Source organism: Leptonychotes weddellii, chromosome 5 (assembly GCF_054177405.1).
Source record: "Leptonychotes weddellii isolate Sample4059 chromosome 5, ASM5417740v2, whole genome shotgun sequence".
Lineage (NCBI taxonomy): Eukaryota > Metazoa > Chordata > Mammalia > Carnivora > Phocidae > Leptonychotes > Leptonychotes weddellii.
Window position 1 is genome coordinate 149,933,817 of NC_138373.1, and position 18,464 is coordinate 149,952,280.

Below are 18,464 nucleotides of genomic sequence, written 5' to 3' on the forward strand. Positions count from 1 at the left end.
CCGCCGGAGGGGGGTACGGCGCGCCGCCCCGCCGCGCCCCCGCCCCGCGCCGCCCCACCGCGCCCGCCCCGGCCGCCCCCCCAGCGCGGCGCGCCCCTCGGACCCGCGGACCCTCCAGGGGGTTGCGGGGCGACTCAGGGAGGCGCGGGGCAGGGGCGCGGCGGCGCGCGTGTCCCCCTGGCCCAGCGAGTGGAAGGCGCGGGCAGCGGCGGCTCCAAGTGGCCGCGGCGGTGGGCTGTGCCCGAGTCTCCTCCCTTTGGCCGGCCGCAGGTTGGTGGCGGGAGGAGGGGACGGCTTCGGGCGCGGGGAGGGGGCGCCTTGCGCAGGGGCCATGACCGATCCCGGAAGCCCGGAGCCCGAGACCCGGGTAACTGCTGCGGCATCGCGCTTGCCTTTCTTTAGGGGGAGGTCGATCGTTGGGGTGCGCGGCGCGGGGCTCCCCCGCGGGGTCTGAGCGGAGTAGGGGGCTGCAGTCTAGCAGGGAAGGCTCGCCCCTGGGTTCGCCCTAAGCATGGCTGTCCGCAGCCGCTTGGGGCGGCCTGCACCGTGGCCTCGGCGTGAGCGGCGGGTGGGGAGCTGGGGGCGGGGGTGGGGTCACCTGGTGCCACCCGAGAGGGTAAGAGGGAGGGGGGAGGACTAATAAAGCCCCACAGAGAGGCCGGGGAGGCAAGGCCGAGTGACCCAGAGGCTCCAAGAGGAGAAACTGGCAAAGAACTTGCTGGAGTGAAACGAAACTGGCGTTGGCCAAGGCCTGCTCGGTGAGCACTTTGCTCCTAGGGTTTTACCGACTTCCCACAACAACCCTGCGGAGTAGGCCGGAAACTTATTTAAAGACCAGAGAGACAGGCCGACCGAGTTACCCCAGGGGCTCGCAGTGGGGTTGAGACCCCTCAGTTGTTAATTTCAGATCTGAAGCCCACGTGGCCTGCCTGCTGCCTTTGTTTACCTGGCTCACCCCCAAAGCTTCATACTTTAAAAAAAAAATGCTTTTGTTTTTAACCGACTTAGCCACCCAGGCGCCCCAGACCTTTGTTTTTAATTAACCTATTTAATTGTAAGTTTGTACAATTTCATTTTTTAACAATGGCTGTGTTTCACAACCACATCACATAATTCCTGAAAATGGAACAACTCGTTCCTCCAAGCTGGTGGGCCACCCCTGCTCCTGGTCAGCTTTTTGCATGCATGTGTCTGTGACATATGTCTGGAATGCTTTTCTCATCCCTCTTTTAAAAATTCTTTTTACTCCAAAATAATTATATTCTCACAGGAAGTGGAAAAATGCACACTTTGACAAGCATTTTCCTAGAGAATCTTCTAAACTTTGTGCTTTGCCCTGAGGTGCGGAGGGGGTACCAGGAAGGAGTAGGCTGGGGCAAGTCCTTGAGATGGGCCTGGGGCTGTCCCCTGTGACCTGGAGTCCTTCACTCCCAGACCACCTGCACCTGTAGCGGGCCAGGCTTGGCCAGCACCCAACGGCCCGGTCTGAGCCCTTCAGTGACACACAGCCTGCTCCCCCAGACCCTCCTCTGCTTCCTTCAGTCCTATGTGACAACTGCCAATCAAGTGGGAGTGGGTGGGGCAGGATGACCTCAGACCTCTGAAGTCCCACCCAATCCTGAAATGCCAAGATTCTAGATGTGTTGCTATTGTTGAAAGTCCACCTGTGAGAATAACTTCTCAGAAATAATGGGATTTTTATTAAGCCGTTTTTAGTAATTATTAAAACCAGCCATGAGCAGTGCCTTATGATGGCCCCTCGATATTCATTATTTAATCTCCACCTGTAAGAGCTGAAGGTTGGACGCTCCAATATAAGAAGTGAAGATGGCCAGGGATCCCACCATGCCTGCCCTCAGACAGCTAGTTAAGGAGCAGAGTGATTCACACTGACTTGAGGCTGGGGCTCTGACTCACAATCCGGGTTTCTTTCTACTCTAAATGAATCCTCGGGGAAAAAAACCAGGAGCTCCAAGAATGGGAGGGGGGGAGCCACTGTGGTTCACAGATGGGTTCCACAAGAAGGGACCTGCAGCATCCCCCAACATTATCCAGCTGTGGTGTAACCCACAGACACTGGAATCACCCCTTAGCCAAAGCCCCCTTGGCAGCCTCCTTATCCTAAAAGTCAAGCTGTAGTTTCCGGGGTCCCCTGAAAAGGTCCTCCAGGAAGATTTCCCACCTCTTCTGCTCCCACCCTAGGCTAAGGTAGTGGCCCCTCCATGTTCACACTGAACTCCAGACTTTCCTCAATTATACTGTCCTTTGAGCAGGCCTGTGGCCTGTCTTTACCCCCAGGGCCTGGCAAAATCAAGAGTTTTTCAGCGTCCAGCACAGGGCCTGGCCGTGGGGTAGAGTGACTTCCTAAAAGCCAGACTGCGATGAGTCTGGGAGGGTCCGGGGCACAAGGTGTCACGCTGTAGCCTCGTTAGGCCCTGGTCATCAGTGACCCGCGGCTGGGGAAGAAATCCAGCCTCAGGAGCTGAACTCTGGCTTCAGATCCCAAGGCCACCCTGACCAGCTGTGTGAGCAAGGGCAAGGCACTCACGTCTCTAGTCGCCTCATGCAGAAAACAGGCGTCTTCATAGGTCCAATATTAAAGGCTGCGGTGCTTAGCCTGTGGCCTGGCCCACAAAGCACCTGTTCTCTACCCACCCCTTCCCCTCCGAGGCAGGTCTGCCGGGTATGGATGGTCAGGTTGTGCCCTGATGAAGGGGGAAGGGGGGCCGACCTGCAGCTCACACTCCACTCACCCAGTCACGTGCCCTGGCAGAAGGGGCACCTTTCTCTGACCTGCAGGAAGGCATCTAACGGACCAGGGGCTGTTTGTACCGGGGCTCGGCATGTTCAGAATATCCTGACCCTGGAAGGCTGTGACCTGGCATGTCATGGGCTGGAGTACTCTCAGCCGCTGGCCCCCAGGGGAGCGGAGGGGAGGGGGTGACGCACAGTCACTCTTGCACCTGCTGCATGAAGGTTCAGAGACAAAGTTCAGGCTCAAGGGGCAAAATCTGCCCTTGCTGGGCCCCCAGAGCCTGCACAGTGCTTGCCCACCAGCGTCTGGATTCCGGGGTCAGGCTGCCCAGTGTGAAGCCTGGCACCACCTCTTTAGCCGCTGACCTTGGCCAATTCAGTGCACTTACATGACCCTCAGTGTCGCCCTCTGTGAAACAGAGTATTACCAACCTTCTTGAGGCCACCTGTTCCACAAATTAATTGAGAGCCTACTCTGTGTCCTGCAGTATTCTAAGGTATTGTGAGATTGAATGACGCGCAGGAGTCCGTAAATCCCAGCTGCTAGTCCCATGAGGCTGCTTATGTAAACGTTTGATGAATGAATGAGTGAATGAATTCCACCAGGGACCTTGGTGGGTGGCAAGTGAAGCAGAGCTGCATCTTGGGGAAGGGCTAGAATTTTGGCCCCTACCTGCCTGCCGCCTTGAGCCCCGTCCCCACCCCACCCCCCAGCCAGCCGCAGTAAAGGGGTCAGGGTCATTCCGTTGCTCTGCGCTGTGTATGTCCTGGGGAGGAGAGAGGAAGAGAGGCCCCGGTGACCGAAGTCTGCCCTTGGGTTCGCCACCGCCGCTTTTCTGTGCTTCCTGGACTCTGCCCTCCCGGGGTTCCACCGCCCCTGCCGGCTGGGGCCAGCCCCAGTGGTGCAGGCGGTTGCCGCCACCTGGCCGGCCTCTTCCTCGATTCCTCCTGACATCCTCCCTGTCGCCCAGGCCTGCAGCCCCAGTGTCGCCACCGCCGCCACCATGGCCCCGCAGCAGCTCTTCCGCGCGCTCGTGTCGGCGCAGTGGGTGGCCAAGGCACTGCGGGCTCCGAGCGCGGGGCAGCCCCTGCAGCTGCTCGATGCCTCCTGGTACTTGCCCAAGCTGGGCCGCGACGCGCGCCGCGAGTTCGAGGAGCGCCACATCCCCGGCGCCGCCTTCTTTGACATCGACCAGTGCAGCGACCGCACGTCGCCCTACGACCACATGCTGCCCAGCGCCGCGCAGTTCGCCGAGTACGCGGGCCGCCTGGGCGTGGGCGCCGCCACCCACGTCGTGGTCTACGACGCCAGCGACCAGGGCCTCTACGCGGCGCCGCGCGTCTGGTGGATGTTCCGCGCCTTCGGCCACCGGGCGGTGTCGCTGCTCGACGGCGGCCTCCGCCACTGGCTGCGCCTGGGCCTCCCGCTGAGCTCGGGCAAAAGCCGCCCGGAGCCCGCGGAGTTGCGCGCCGCGCTCGACCCCACCTTCATCAAGACCTACGAGGACATCAAGGAGAACCTCGAATCCCGGCGCTTCCAGGTTGTGGACGCCCGCGCCGCCGGCCGGTTCCGGGGCACCGAGCCCGAGCCCCGAGACGGTAACAAACATGGGCGCAGAGGGGTGGGCGGTCAGCTGGGGCGCGGGCGCACGTGCGCCCTGAGCTCTGCCTTGTCCTTGCCTTTAAAGGACACCGCATGGGGGCCTGGGATTTGGGTTCTAGTTGCCTCCCTCCCTAAGCTTCACTGGCTTTATTCCTAAAGAGTGGACAATAATACTTGCCCCATCCCCACCCCCACCCGTGCTCGGGGCAGTGACTACCCGAAACTCATTGGGAACCCAAGGCGCCCTGATAAAGGGAAGAAGCCAAACAGCCCCACCCCGATTCTGTGGATGTAGGGGGGTCTCTGAGGAATTGGAGGGATGGCAGGAAGGCCCAGTTTGGGAAAAACCCAAGGGGCTGGGTGTACACCATCCCCGCTCGTGATGGAGGCAGACAGGAGGGGGAGGAGTCTGGGGCGGGGGAGTGACTGGAACGTCCCCTGGAGGGACCAAGGCTTGCAGGGGCAGAATGGAGGGGGCACTAAAGAGAGAGAAGGATTGCTGCCCCAGGTTGGAGAGAAACTGAATAGAGGTGGTTGCTGGCTTGAGTGGGGGCGGAGCCTTCTGCCTATGAGCTGGGTTCCCCCAGGCAAGGAGACTGCAGGAAAGCCCTGGATCAGGTGGGCAGGGGTCCCCACAAACAGGTTGGTCAATGGCCACGTTGGTCAACTGCGCCTTTCAATGATCCAGAAAGGTCGGTGCTGTCACTGGACAGAGGAGGAAATGGGGTCTCAGGATGGCTACCTTGCTCGAGGTCAGGAGGCAGCCCAGCAGGGAAGTGAGGCAGTCCATTTAACTGCAGTGAGCAACCAGTAATTACCCAGGCTTTTCTCTTCGTGCCTTCTTTGGGGAGGATGCAAGGAACTTGCCACTTCCTCTAGGAGTCTGTCCCTGAATTGCATCCCCCATGCCCCTGAATCAGGGCCGGGGCTTCTGTTCTGGGCTTACAGAGCAGTTTGGGCTACCCAGTCCTAGCACTGTTTCGGATGGCCGACGGCAAGGACCAGCCACGTGTCCAGTGCATCCTGAAGACTCACTCAATAGCTGGCATGGAGTCAATGTCCCAGAGAGATTTGGGGAATCGAGAAGGACCCTGCCACATGGAACTGTGCAGAGCAGTGTTGCCATTAGGTCAAACCATAGGAAACCACTGATAGCCAGCTATTTTTTGAACCTACATAGGTGGCGATTTTATGTGGTTCAACCTGATAAGGATGCCACCTTGAACCCGTGAGGTCGTTCAGCTCAGCCCTTGGGGGAGGGAGGGAGAGCAACATAGGGCAGAGAGCCACTTGGCAGGTCACCTAACCTAATCTCGGAACTGCAGCTTCTGCACTGTGTGAAATAAGAGCAGAAACAGAGCCTACGGGACGCAGTGAGGGTCAAATGTCAAATGAGAACGAATGGAGGAAACGCTCAGCGCAGTGTTTGCACACATAAAGTGCACTAAGAAATGGGAGGTGATAGAATTAATGGGTGCTTCTGTGGTTATAGCTCTTCACAGAGGTGCTTAATGCTACCTCAGCCCTACTTGCTCACCCATAAAGTGGGTGATGATAGGACACGCTAGCAGGCTTGTTGTGGAGGTGGACTGAGCCAGCGCATGCAAAGGCTTCCTCGAGGTCAGTGGCGGACATCACCTCATTGTCATTGTCCCCACTGCACGGGCTGAGACCTGGACAAGTGCGCCCCTCAATGAGGGGTCACATCGGTCCGGCAGGGTAGGGGGAAGCATGCTTTGCTTGGTGGGGGTTCAAGGCACAGGGACAGCCCTGCTCTGACAGTGACCAACCTGTGGGGAGGGCTTGCTCTTCTTCCTTGCTCCGGGTTGGTCTCTATGTGATGTCTCCCAGTGAGCCGCTTCTGCACCTACATGGGGATGCAGGATGCACTCCCACCTCCCCATGGACTCGGAGCGCTGTCTATATGCTAAATCCTGGCAATGGTTACCGATATAGGTCAACAGCTCCCTGGAGGAGTGTCACTCCACTGCAGGGGGAAACCGAGGCAGAAGCCACTAGTCTAGAGCCCCACCCTAGGGTCTGAATGGCCGAGCTTTTTGAATCACAGGCTGTGAGGGTTGATTCTGTTGCAAATCTCAGTCCTTGGCATGAAAATGGGAATATTAGTGAGCCTGCCTCATAGGGGATGGTGAAAGCAAAATGATTAAGTTTGGGGGGCATGACCCTCTTAATGAATGGCTCTCTAGCCTTGCCCAGGTTCTTCGTGCTATGATCGAAATGATCTTTGAAAATGGAAGTCTGGTTTCCCCTTGTAGTCAGGTCAAAGCCCTACGTCTTAATCCAGGCAGTTCCCCTTGGGCCTCAAGCTCTCCCATGTCAGCACTTTTGCCCAGTGACCTTTAACCCCTCTAAACACCATGTGATTTCCTGCCTCCTCCGATTACCCCCCCTTTCCCTAGTCTGGGGTGCTCTCGGTCCCTGCTGCCCAGACCTCTCTACGTGACAGACCCCTACTCACCCACAGCGCCTTCTCAGAGAAGCTTCCCTGCCCCCCGTGGCCTGGCGGTGAGCAGCATCAGCTCTGGGGCCTCTCTGACTTGGGCAACTGAGTTTGCGTGCCTCAGTCTCCTCATCTGTGTAAAGGGGAGGATGATCATTTCTGTCCCGTAGAGTTTGGGGAGGATTAAAGGAGAAGATACAGCGGAGGGGTTCAGAATAGTGCCCGGCACAAAGTAAGTGCTCAGTAATGTCAAGGATTATTATTACTGTTAATATCTTTCTATAATGTGTCCCATGACATTCCGTAGGGCCTTTGTAACACCCCTCATCCTCGTAATGGCTCAGTGATGCCTGTCCACCCTGCCTGATCAGTTCCTTTACTGCAAGTGCATGGAGTCCTAGGCAGGCAGAGGGCTTGTTTATCTTTGTTGCCCCCCGGGCACATGGGTGATCGGAAAGGAAGCCAGGGGCAGAGTGAGACTCTGGTGGGGTCCGAGTCGTAAGTCCCAATCCCAGCCAGCAATTTGCTAGATGCGGGGCCTTGTGCAGTCCCGAACCTCAGCATGCCCTGTAAAATAGGGATACGTGTAAGTGGCCCCTGGCTTGCCTAGCTGTGAGGACTGCGTGGGATGGTGCATGTAGAGAGTGTTCAGCGCCGTGGCTGCCTGGGAGGCTCTCACACTGCAGCGGCCATATCTCATACGCCCTTGTACTTGTCCCCTCCTTCCTGCCCTCCTGCTGCAGGCATCGAACCCGGCCACATCCCCGGCACGGTGAACATCCCCTTCACGGACTTCCTGACCAAGGAGGGCCTGGAGAAGAGCCCTGAGGAGATCCACCGTCTGTTCCAGGGCAAGAAGGTGGACTTGTCCCAGCCGCTGGTGGCCACGTGTGGCTCCGGTGTGACAGCCTGCCATGTGGCACTGGGGGCCTACCTCTGCGGCAAGCCCGACGTGGCCATCTACGACGGCTCCTGGGTGGAGTGGTACATGCGCGCGCAGCCGGAGGATGTCATCTCCGAGGGCCGCGGGAAGACCCATTGAGGCTGGCCGGGACACAGGGAGCTGTGGCAGGCCTGGTGGTTCTGACTCTGCTTTGACCAAGTGTGTGTTTCTTCCTGCGAGTCAGGTGGCACATAAGGGGACATCCCAGAGGCCAGGAGTTCCGTTGACTTGTGGGCTCCCAGTGGAGGCAGGAGAGAAGGTGGTGGTGGGCGCAGGGGAAGGCAGCTGCCCCACATGCTGAGCTGGGGCCCTACCTCCCTTCTGTTTCACTGTTGAGGAAATAAAATAGCCAAGGGCTAAATCTTTCTAACTGGGGGGCTGCCTGGTGTTCCTAAGGAGCTGGTGGTTCCAGCATGCCCAGCAAAGGGAGCTCCGTGGAGCCTGAGGGTCTTGGGGATCCCGTCCCTGCCTTCTGAGCAGGGCAGGAGCCCCAGAGCCCTTCCATTCCTGCGACCAGAGTGCCCCCAGCAAGCTGTCCTCTACCCCGTAATGCTGGGGGTCTCGCTTCTGGCTTCCAGGCTATTTAAGATGAATCTTGCTGTGGTATGTCTAGAGTGCGACCCAAAGACCCACCCAGGTCAAAGCACACCAGTGCATCTCATGTCAAGACAGTCTACCGGCCTAAACCGGTAGGAGGCTATACCACATGAGGAGGCCTGTCCCAGCCCAGCCAGGATGTTCAAGAGAGGGGTTAAGTTCAGCCAGATTGGACTTCAGCCACTCTGGGATCCCATACTTGGAGACTAGCCTCTGGAGCTACCAGGGGGCAGGGGGATCCAGGGGGCTTGATCCTTTCTACTCACGGAACACCTCTGTCCCCAGGCTTCCCGAGGGTAGAGGCTCTGTCCTCCTCCTTCTGTATTTGTCCTTTGTGCAGAGATGGACATGGTGTCTGAGAAAGGCCCAGATGGCCCCTGCCTGAAGTTGGGTCACACCTCCCCATCTCCAAGCCCCCAAGGCACCCCTCAGTAGCAAAGAGGCAACTTCGGTTGGGACTGGGGAGAACCCTAGAAGAATAAAACCAGACTGGACAGTGACTTACCCAAGGGCACGCGATGGATTTACCACAGAGCTGGACCAGACCCAGGTTTCCTGACTCTGAATTTACTCTTCTTTGTACCTGCAACCCCCATCACATGTCCTCTGACGCCGAGTCACCTCCCAAGTCCATGACCGTGAGGGAGCTAGCCGACAGGCCAGAATCCTGGTTTTCTGAGTGAGAGCTCTAAAGTTAAGTCCCAACCTCCCCGAGTCTGTTTCCTCACCTGTAAAATGGGAAGAATGAGGGGTTTCAGACAAAGATTTAGCCAAGAGCTCATTGCAGAGTCCCATTGTTAAAAGAGATTTTATTTATTTACTTTAGAGAGAGAGCGTGCACAAGGGGGGGAGGGAGAGCGACAAGCAGACTGCACTGAGCTCGGAGCCCGACACATGGATCCATCTCTGGACCCTGAGATCATGACCTGGGCTGAGATCAAAGAGTCGGATGCTTAACCGACTGAGCCACCCAGGTGCCCCTGCAGAGTCCCATTTTTCTAGCTCAGGGTTTTTTTGGGCGGGATCATTCTTTGTTGCCGGGGCCGTCCTGTGCATTGTGGGATGTTTAGCAGCATTTCTGGCCTCTACTCACTAGATGCCAGGAGCAACCAACCAGTTGTGACAACCAGAACCATCCCCAGGCATGACCAAATATCCCCTGGGTGGCAAAAATCACTCTCTGTTGAGAACCACCGCTCTAGGAGCAAATAACAACAGTCAGGGACAGTGTAGACAGGGATCCCAGTGTGCAGGTGATCCTTGTCTCCCCATCACAAGCCCCTTCCCCTGGAGGCTACATTTAGCAGCTCAGAAGGCTCCTTCCTTTGATGCTCAGATAAGCCTCATTTTCTCTCCCGGAAGCGTCCCTGCCTCTTCAGGGAGAGGGGTTTGTCTGCAAATGCGTGTGCGTTCTGATCTGGCTCCTGTCTCAGCTCCCCCGAACAAGGCTGCCTGACCTTGGACACTGCTGAGCCTCTCTGAGCCTCAGTTTCTTCATCTTTAAAATGGGAGAAATCACATTTCCCTTGAGCATTACGGGGATTACATGAAAGAATCCACCGAAACTGTTGAGCTTGGTGCTGGGCACAGAGTAAATATCAAGTGTTCCTGTTATTTTTTTTAAAGGACTGTTACTTATTCAGCATGTTGAGTGCCTCCTGTACTTCCGGCGTTGGGGGTGAGGGGACAGCAAATACCAGAATTGTGTTCCTGCCCTCGAAAAGCTTCCCAGCCAGGGAGTGAAACTGGCCAGTGCTATCATATTTCCAGAGAGAAGGGAGGACCGGCCATGAAGTGGCAACAGACTCCTTGTACAAGTTAAAAAAACAAGCTCAGAGAGGTTGCGTGGTTTGCCTAAGGGCAAACAGCTAGTTTGAGAGACAGCAGCTTGCCCGACTGGAGTTAGAAATCGCAGGATGGAAGCCCCTCCAGTGGGTCTTGCCTTGGTGGTTTTCCAGATTTTCAGGATCAAGGGGGGAATGGAGGGTCGCTCGGGGTTTGGAAACACAAGTGACAAGCTCAGGGAAGATGGCCAAGTGTCTCCAAGCTCCACGAGGAGGAGACACTCTGAGCTATGGGATTTAAACAAGGGGTTTGGCTAGGCTCTCTTCCCCCACCCTGGTCCTCCTCCCAGCCAGGAGCCCAGGTGGATCGGAGCTGAGGCTTTTCCTCCTGGGAAGGTCCCAGATGGGTCTAGACAGGTTCAGAGAATGGCCCAGAAGCAGGAGAACGGAAATTGAGCCTGCCTTCCTAGGATTCCCAGAGCTGCTGTTTGGGAAGTTGCTCTTTGAGGAGTTGACTGGGTTCCGCCCTGCCTCTTGCAAGTCTGAACTCCCAGAATGATTAACCACTCGGTGCGGAGTCCCGGCCTCTGCCAGGGCCCGACCTACCCACCCAGTGTGTTCCAGGCAGGAGCTTGCCACACTGGACAACAAGGATGATGAAATTTTTGTCCACTTGGCAAATATTTGCTGAGCACCCCTCTGTGTCGGGGACAGCCGGACAATTCCAACCTTGTCGAACCAGCTGCACGGGAATGTGAGCTCACTCCTTGGATCGTTGCCATGAGGGTTCATGGCCCGAAGCCCCCGCCCCACACACCGTGGACTGAATCATGAATCAATGTACTGATTTGGTCCTGGTGCTTGGAATCAGTTCTGCACGAGGCCCCAGAAGGTCTGCCTTTCAGATCCTTCTGGGCAGGGTCTCGGTCGTCTAGTCTGAGAAAGGGGAGCAAATTCTAGGGGTGATGTCAGGTAAGGTCAAGTTCAAAACAATATAAGGTGTCACTCCTACTGGAATAACCCAGCTATATAAGCACAATGGAGCTTTATTTCTGAATTTATGGGGGAATGAGTCATTCAGGAAGAGATGGAATTTTTAGGTTACCAAAGCGTTCTAATTTTAAGCACCGAAAGTTTCAACATATATTACCTGTTGGGGGTGGAACGTGGTAATACTGAGGGCTCCCGAGCACCCAGGGGCTTTGTTTTACCCTTGCATTGCCGTGATCCCTCCTGGGGCTGTCTGCCCCTAAGCTAAATGGCCCCAGCCGCTGTGACTTCCCAGGTCCTTGCGAGCCTGGATTATTCTTGCTGCCCGTCCTTCCTGGTGACTGTCATGTTCTTCAGAGCCTCTGCCTGCTTCTAGGTGGGCCCGCGCCCTCCGGATAATGAATAAACCCTTCCAGTGGCTTAACTCCACTTTGTTGAACCCGTCACTCTCCAGTCTGGGCCACCAGCGGCTTGCCAGACCCAGATCCCCACTGAATTCTGATCCCTGTGTCCGCTGCCTGCTGGGGCCCTAACCCTGCCCCTCTGTCCGTGTTCCCCGTCTCAGTGCGCACGGCCACCACCAAGGGGTCAGCAGTGCCCAGACCTGGCAGTGAGTCTCCAGATTCTACCTCCCGCACCCACAGCCAGTCAGCACCCAGGCCTGGGGAGCTCCACCCCTATTCCCACTGCCTTGGACCTCTTACCACCCCACACTCAAGATACAAAGATGCAGCCTGTCCCAGCCGCGAAATCCAGCACACACTTTCAAAACAGGCCTTGTACCAGGATCTGGGGGCCTGGAGGCTAAAGACAGACCCTGAGAGGGGGAATTGACCTAGCGGGGAGGGGAGGACAGACAGACCACCACAGGTGTAGTGAGGAGTATCTGAGAGGTGCGACACAGAACGGGAGAGTGTGGAGTAGGTGTTCTGGGGCTGAGAGGCACCTTTGCTTGGGGCCCCTTTATGGATTCCCTGGACCATGCCTCCACACTTCTTGTAGAGAAGTAGTAGTGATCGGGGCTCAAAGCACAGCCCCTGGAGGCACCCAGACCTCCCGCTTCCTGGCTGTGAGTGTGGCAGTTACCTCAGATACCTCATCTGGGACGTGGGGCTAATCCAGTAGCCACCTCATAGGCTCAGACTCCTCGCTGAGCAGGGAGCCTGATGCCGGGCTCGATCCCAGGACCCCGGGATCATGACCTAAGCCAAAGGCAGACGCTTAACCGCCACACATTATTACTATTACTAACATTCTGTCCTACCCTTCGCTCCTGCCTCCCTGTGATTGCCTGAACACCCGTGAGGGTACCTACCTTATTCATGGTTCTCTTCCTGGCCCCAGCACAGCGACTCACGACTCACGTAGACAGGTCCTAATGAATGCTTGACCTATACAATACATAAATACCCTGGTAGGGCTGACAGAGACCATAATAATCCCTCCTATTTCTCCAGCACTTTCCTTGCCAGGGAGGATGCTAAATGTTTTTGTGTTTATTTAATCCGATAACCCTGAGAAATAGTGTTCTTCTCCCCCATTTTGCAGGTAAGGAAGGTTGAGCTTAGAGAGGTTGCAGGAAGGTGAGGGCTAGGATTGCAATCCTGGAGGGAATGAGTACAGGCCCTCATCATTAGCCGGAGGCATGTGCCCAACTGCAGAATGTGGGGCCCAGAACAAGGCAGAGGGGCCTGTGGGAGTTCCCAGGCCAGCCGGGTGTCAGGGAAGCTTCCGGGGGGGCTGGTGCTCGGGAAGTTATGACCCCAGCGAGGCTGGCTGTGTCCACGCTTCCTTCTTGCCTTCTTCCCCTGCCAGCCTCCACCCCCTCCCACAGCCTTTCCCCATTTCCAAAAGGCTTGAAAATCAGTTACAAGCCCATTGAGAGAGCGAAGTCAAATAAGAGCACTTGGGGCCTGAATGGGAGCCCAAGGACTTCTTTCTCGAGTGAAAGGCATGGGCTCTGGTGCTTGTGCAGCCCCCCCGGAGTGAGCAATGAAAAGGGAGAGCCTCACCCAAGGATGGGGATGCTTTTGATGCTGCCCAGTTGACTTTTCCTAATTTGAAAGCAAGAAAACAGCTAGATAATGGATTTTGTTCACCTGGGTTTACTTCTTTCCCTAGGGTTCCAGGAAGCACCCCTTTCTCTCCTCCCCCAAGGGGTTGGGGGGCAAAGGGGCAGGTAAATGCTCCCTCCCACCTGTGGAGAGCGGGTTAGGGTAGGAATTCAGTACCAGACCCATGCTTGCTCTTCTGACAGGCCGGGGTTACAAAGGCACTGCCCCTGGCTGCACAGGATTCTGGGAGAGGTAAGGGGCGTGACGTGAGAGGCAGGGACAGGCAGAAGCAGCTAGAGACTGCCGTGGGCCAGGCAAGAGCCCCCAACCATCAAGAGCTGCTCTGGGCACCTCCGAGAGCAGAGCTGGAGACGTCCCCTGGGGAGATACGGGGCCTCTGGCTTACCCACCCTCACACTACCCACTGGCTCCTCGCCCCCCTGGCCCCGAGCAATTTCTGGCTGACTGATACTCATGTCCAGCCTCTGCTGTCTTGACTTGGCCCTTGGCCTGACTCACTGTGGTATCTGCTCCCACAGCTCCCATCTGACAACAGAATGTTACTAAGAAATGTAGAAGAAACAATGGACATAGGGAGAAAAATCACAATTTGGCAATTGTCATAGTAATAGGTATAGCAAGAATCATCAATGAATATTAAAATAAATGATGAGATAAAGCGTTTGCTGGAAAGCAGGATATTAATATAGTCTCCATGTATCTTCCCATAAGATACTGATGAGTTCGAAGTGCAAGACAGGAACTGTACAGATCAGCGACTTAACTGACACCATTTCACAAGTGACCAGTTGACCTTACCAGCGACGGGATGAACTGACCTGTCCCTCCTCATCGGAGGCACGAGGACATGGCTCTGCTTCTGGGGGTTCCTGCCCAAAATGCACACAATGAATGTAATCATGAGGAGGTATCAGACAAACCCAAACTGAGGGCATTCTACAAAATAAACAGTCTAGGGGCGCCTGGGTGGCTCAGTTGGTTAAGCGACTGCCTTCGGCTCAGGTCATGATCCTGAAGTCCCAGGATCGAGTCCCATGTGGGGCTCCCTGCTCGGTGGGGAGTCTGCTTCTCCCTCTGACCCTTTCCCCTCTCATGCTCTCTCTCACTCTCTCTCTCTCCAATAAATAAATAAAATCTTAAAAAAATAAAATAAAATAAACAGTCTATTCTCCTCAAAAATGGGAGCCAAAGAAAGACCAAAGAACGATTCCAGATCAGAAGAGTAAAGAGCCATGACAACGGAATGCGATATTTTCTGGATGGGTCCTAAAGGACTTTTCCCCTTCTTTTGCTGTAAAGGACATTAGCTGGACAAATGGAGATTTGAAGAAATCTGTAGATTAGTTAATGGTATTGTACCGATGCTCCTTTCCTGACATTGGTAATTGCCCCGTGGTTATTTAAAAGAATGTCCTGATGTGTGGATCACACGGAAGAGTTCAAGAGCGAAAGGTCATTAACTCTGTGATTTGCTGCTCTCAGAGAATGGAAGAGCCAATGTAGTAAAATGTGAGTGTTTGGTGAATCTGAGCAGAGGCTCCACCAGAATTTTTGGTATTATTTTTGCAAATTTTCTCCAAGTCTGAAATTGCTTCAACATAAAATGCTATTTTTTAAACGCAGGCTTTTCTGATCCAGTTTCAGCCAGAGCTGCGAACTGCACCCACATTCTAAAACAAGGTGCTAGACCATCTAAAGCAGTTCTTTCAACCAGGTGGTTAAGAACTAGTTTTAGAAACCTCAGGAGATGGGCCCTCCTGCCTACACCAGGGAGAGATGCCAGCAGGAGCATTTGGAAGGCAGAGGGGGGCTCTCTCTATAGGGAGCCGTTGGGGTGCTCTACTTCTCCCGCTCCATGGGGGGAGGTGCGTGGCGGGGGCCTCCCTTCCTGGAAGGCTGAGTAAGCCGGGCTTCAGGGAGCCCATCTGCAGGGCTTGGCCTGGGTGTCCTGGCTTCCAGGGGTGCTCAGAGGCTGGGTGGGACCCAAGCCTGGGAAAGCTTGCAGGAGGGATGCCAACCTGGCTGGCTGCTTGATGGTGGAATCAGACGTGCAGGGTGAACCCTGTCTGCGCGGAGCCTTGGCTTCGGGGGGTGGGGGGAGACCAGCCAAGGAAGAGTGGTGACTTGGAGCTGGGGCAGAAGGGGAGTGGGCAGTGGGACCCAGTGGAGGTGGTCCTTGAGTAGGGTGTCCCAGGCAACCAATCAGAGGAGGCCCTGCCCAGGAAGGAAATTACAGTAGGAGGCATCCCTAGCAATGGGGGCTCCAAAGAACCCTCAAAACAATCCTCCAGGGAAAAACCTAGCCAGCTTGAATGGTAGCTCTGGCCAGAGCAAAAGCACACCCGAGGACATGGGCACCAGGCAAGGAAAATTTTCCCTTTCTTTTCCCATCCCGTTCCACACCAGCCATGGAGGAGCTGAGAAGAGGAGGGTGGAGGAGCAGGAGAATCTGGGGGCACACAGAACACCCCCAGGGGACCCCTACTGTAAAATGGCAATTACCATCGCATCTCCCTGTTGGTTGGGACTAAAAGCGATAATCTGTGAAAGTGCTTGGCGCGGAGCTGGGCCCATGACGTGCTCATAAATGTCCCCGGGGCAGCAGGAGCAAGGGTCCGAGAGCCCAGGGGGATGGGCAATAGAAGTCTGGTTCTGTGTGATTCCTGATTCGAGCTGTGGAAGGACATCAGCCGGAGCCAGAGGGGCGTTTGCAGGGCAGAGTGAGGTCCCTGCAGGAGGCAGATAAGACTGAGCCGATTGTCAGGGCCTCAGTTCCCCGGAGCTGAGCTGAAAGAGAACTAGCGCATGCAGACGGGCCCCCTGGGCTAGCTGGGCAGGGTGGGGGTGTGGGGGTGCTCTCCAACGACTCAAGCGGGCTGGCGCGCCCCCTGGCGGCGAGGCTGAACCGCCCGCCCCTCCCGCCGGCTCGGGACCCCCTGGCTGAAGAGGACTGAGCACCTGGCTGAGCACCCGGGCCCGGGGCAGCGTCCCCGCCAGCCCCAGCGACACTTTCTTGCCAACGGGAGAAAAGGCGCGCCTTCCTCCAGACCTTCGACTTGCCCTTTCGCGGTGCGAATGGCGCCCCCTGGGGCCCACAGAAATTATGGGCTCTTCCAGGAGCAGGGGTGCGCCTCCTTCATTTCTGAAACTCTAAAGCCCAGCGCTTGGCGCAGGCTTGGTGAATGTTGACAATCGGAGGAACTTCTAGGTAAAAGCATCGAGACATATTTGTTCTTTTATAAATATTCAAGCCTGCGGGCCAGTTATGCAGACTCTCCGAGCCCCGCCTATAAAATGGGCACAATAATACTGACCTAGGCTGGAATGATACTTCCAGCACCAGTATGGCACATGGGAAGTGGTCAATGCTAATAGCTAACATGTACTGCATGTAATAGCGCTAAGAAGTATGAATAACATTATGATGTAAGTATTGCAAATGGTGGAAAGTGGGGGTTGAAGAGGTTATGTGACTGGCCAGGTGTCTCCCAGCCAGGGAACCATGGAGTCCATCTCCTGGACCACTGGCCTCTGAAAGCCTGTCTGAATATTTCTGGCTGCTCAGGACACACTCTTTCTGACTGAATATGCCTGTTTCTTGCCTCAGGTGACCCAAAAAGGTGACTCAGAACCAACAACCCCCATTCCGAGATAGGAGGCAGAACTGAGGGCCAAGGCAGCGACTGGATTGGATTGGATGTAAACACAACAACAGAGTCGAGGCTAATCAGAATGTTCTGACATCTGAATGTGGGAAGAGGCGGACTGAGCCCCAAACCCCAGCAGGGCCGAGTGACATCTTAGTCACGGAGCTGACAGCAGATGTGAAGCAAGTCACTCAGGTAGGGGGGGATGCTGCTAACAGGAGAAGGTTCAAAACAGGCTGCGGCGATGAGCTCAGGTGAGGACTTTGGGATATATTTTATGTTCCTTCAGCTCCATCGGGTGGCAGAGGGACTCCTGGGTCACTGTGTGTCCAGGGGTTTAGGCTGAGGAAATGATAGCTGTTGTGCTCTGGAGGCTGGGTCCTTGGGGATGGGTCTGAGGGGGTGCCTGTCCCTCCAACCCCGGCATGGAGGAGTTGGTTCATCCCTGGGCAATGGGAATGGACCTGAAGGTCCATTAGGTGCCTTGCCTCAGGTCCCGATCTCGGGTCCAACCAACAGTAGACAGGGAGGCAGGACTGGTTCCAGCAGAGCCAACGTTCACTGAAGCTTTGCTCAGGCAGTTCGCTGAGTGCTCTTCACATGCGTTCCCCTGTTAGCTCATGGAGTCCTCACAACTGCATGAGCTTCCTACTATTATTATCCTCAGTGACGTGCAGAGAGGTTAGGTGACTTTGCCAAGGTCACCTGGCTGGCAAGCCTTAAAGCCTGGGCTGGCATCCTTGTCTGGGAGCGTGTGCCCCCGAATCACCCCTCCTCCTGTCTGACTTGCTTTCAAAAGCCCAAGTCAGAGCCCTATTAAGAAGCACCTGTGATTGAGTTCTAGTTTCAAAGCACTGTGGTCTGAAAATATGCAGGGAACGATCCCAATCTTTTGGTACCGGTTGAGACTTCATTTGTGACCCAGGATGTGATCTATTCTGGAGAATGTTCCATGGGCACTAGAGAAGAATGTGTATTCTGTTGCTTTGGGATGGAATGTTCTGAATATATCTGTGAAGTCCTTTTGGTCCAGTGTGTCATTTAAAGCCTTTATTTCCTTGTTGATCTTTTGCTTAGATGATCTGTCCATTTCAGTGTGTGTGGGGGTGTTAAAGTACCCCACTATTATTGTATTGTTGTCAATGTGTTTCTTTGATTTTGTTATTAATTGGCTTATATAATTGGCTGCTCCCATTTTAGGGGCATGGATATTTACAATTGTTAGATCTTTTTGTTGAATAGACACTGTAAGTATGATATAGTGTCCTTCCTCATCTCTTATTATAATCTTTGGTTTAAAATCTAATTTTTCTGATATAAGGATTGCCACCCCAGCTTTCTTTTGATGTCCATTATCATGGTAAATGGTTTTCCACCCCCTCACTTTCAATCTGGAGGTGTCTTTGGGTCTAAAATGAGTCTCTTGCAGACAACATATGGATGGGTCTTGTTTTTTTTTATCCAATCTGATAGCCTGTGTCTTTTGATTGGGGCATTTGGCCCATTTACATTCAGGATAACTATTGAAAGACATGAATTTAGTGCCATTGTATTACCTGTAAGGTGACTGTTACTGTATATTGTCTGTGTTCCTTTCTGGTCTATGTTGC

The 18,464-nt window shown here is 55.1% G+C and overlaps 1 protein-coding gene across 2 annotated transcripts; it reads left to right on the top strand.

The window, feature by feature from the left end:
- Nucleotides 1-137: 137 nt before the first annotated feature.
- Nucleotides 138-8,131, top strand: MPST (mercaptopyruvate sulfurtransferase). 2 transcript variants are annotated; one of them, XM_031037849.2, is made up of 3 exons: nt 138-270; nt 3,726-4,353; nt 7,562-8,131. In XM_031037849.2, exons 2-3 carry the CDS (start codon nt 3,759-3,761, stop codon nt 7,858-7,860), a joined length of 894 nt encoding a protein of 297 aa, XP_030893709.1. In that variant the 5' UTR covers nt 138-270; nt 3,726-3,758; the 3' UTR covers nt 7,861-8,131. The 2 variants fall into 2 exon arrangements, with proteins under 2 accessions (XP_030893709.1, XP_006742286.1); XM_006742223.3 differs by having other exon boundaries at nt 246-367.
- Nucleotides 8,132-18,464: the final 10,333 nt, after the last annotated feature.

Coding starts and splice junctions, on each gene's coding strand:
- MPST (XM_006742223.3), top strand. CDS start 332: ATGACCGATCCCGGAAGCCCGGAGCCCGAGACCCGG. Junction 368..3,725: donor GCCCGGAGCCCGAGACCCGG/GTAACTGCTGCG, acceptor CCTGTCGCCCAG/GCCTGCAGCCCCAGTGTCGC. Junction 4,354..7,561: donor CGAGCCCGAGCCCCGAGACG/GTAACAAACATG, acceptor CTCCTGCTGCAG/GCATCGAACCCGGCCACATC.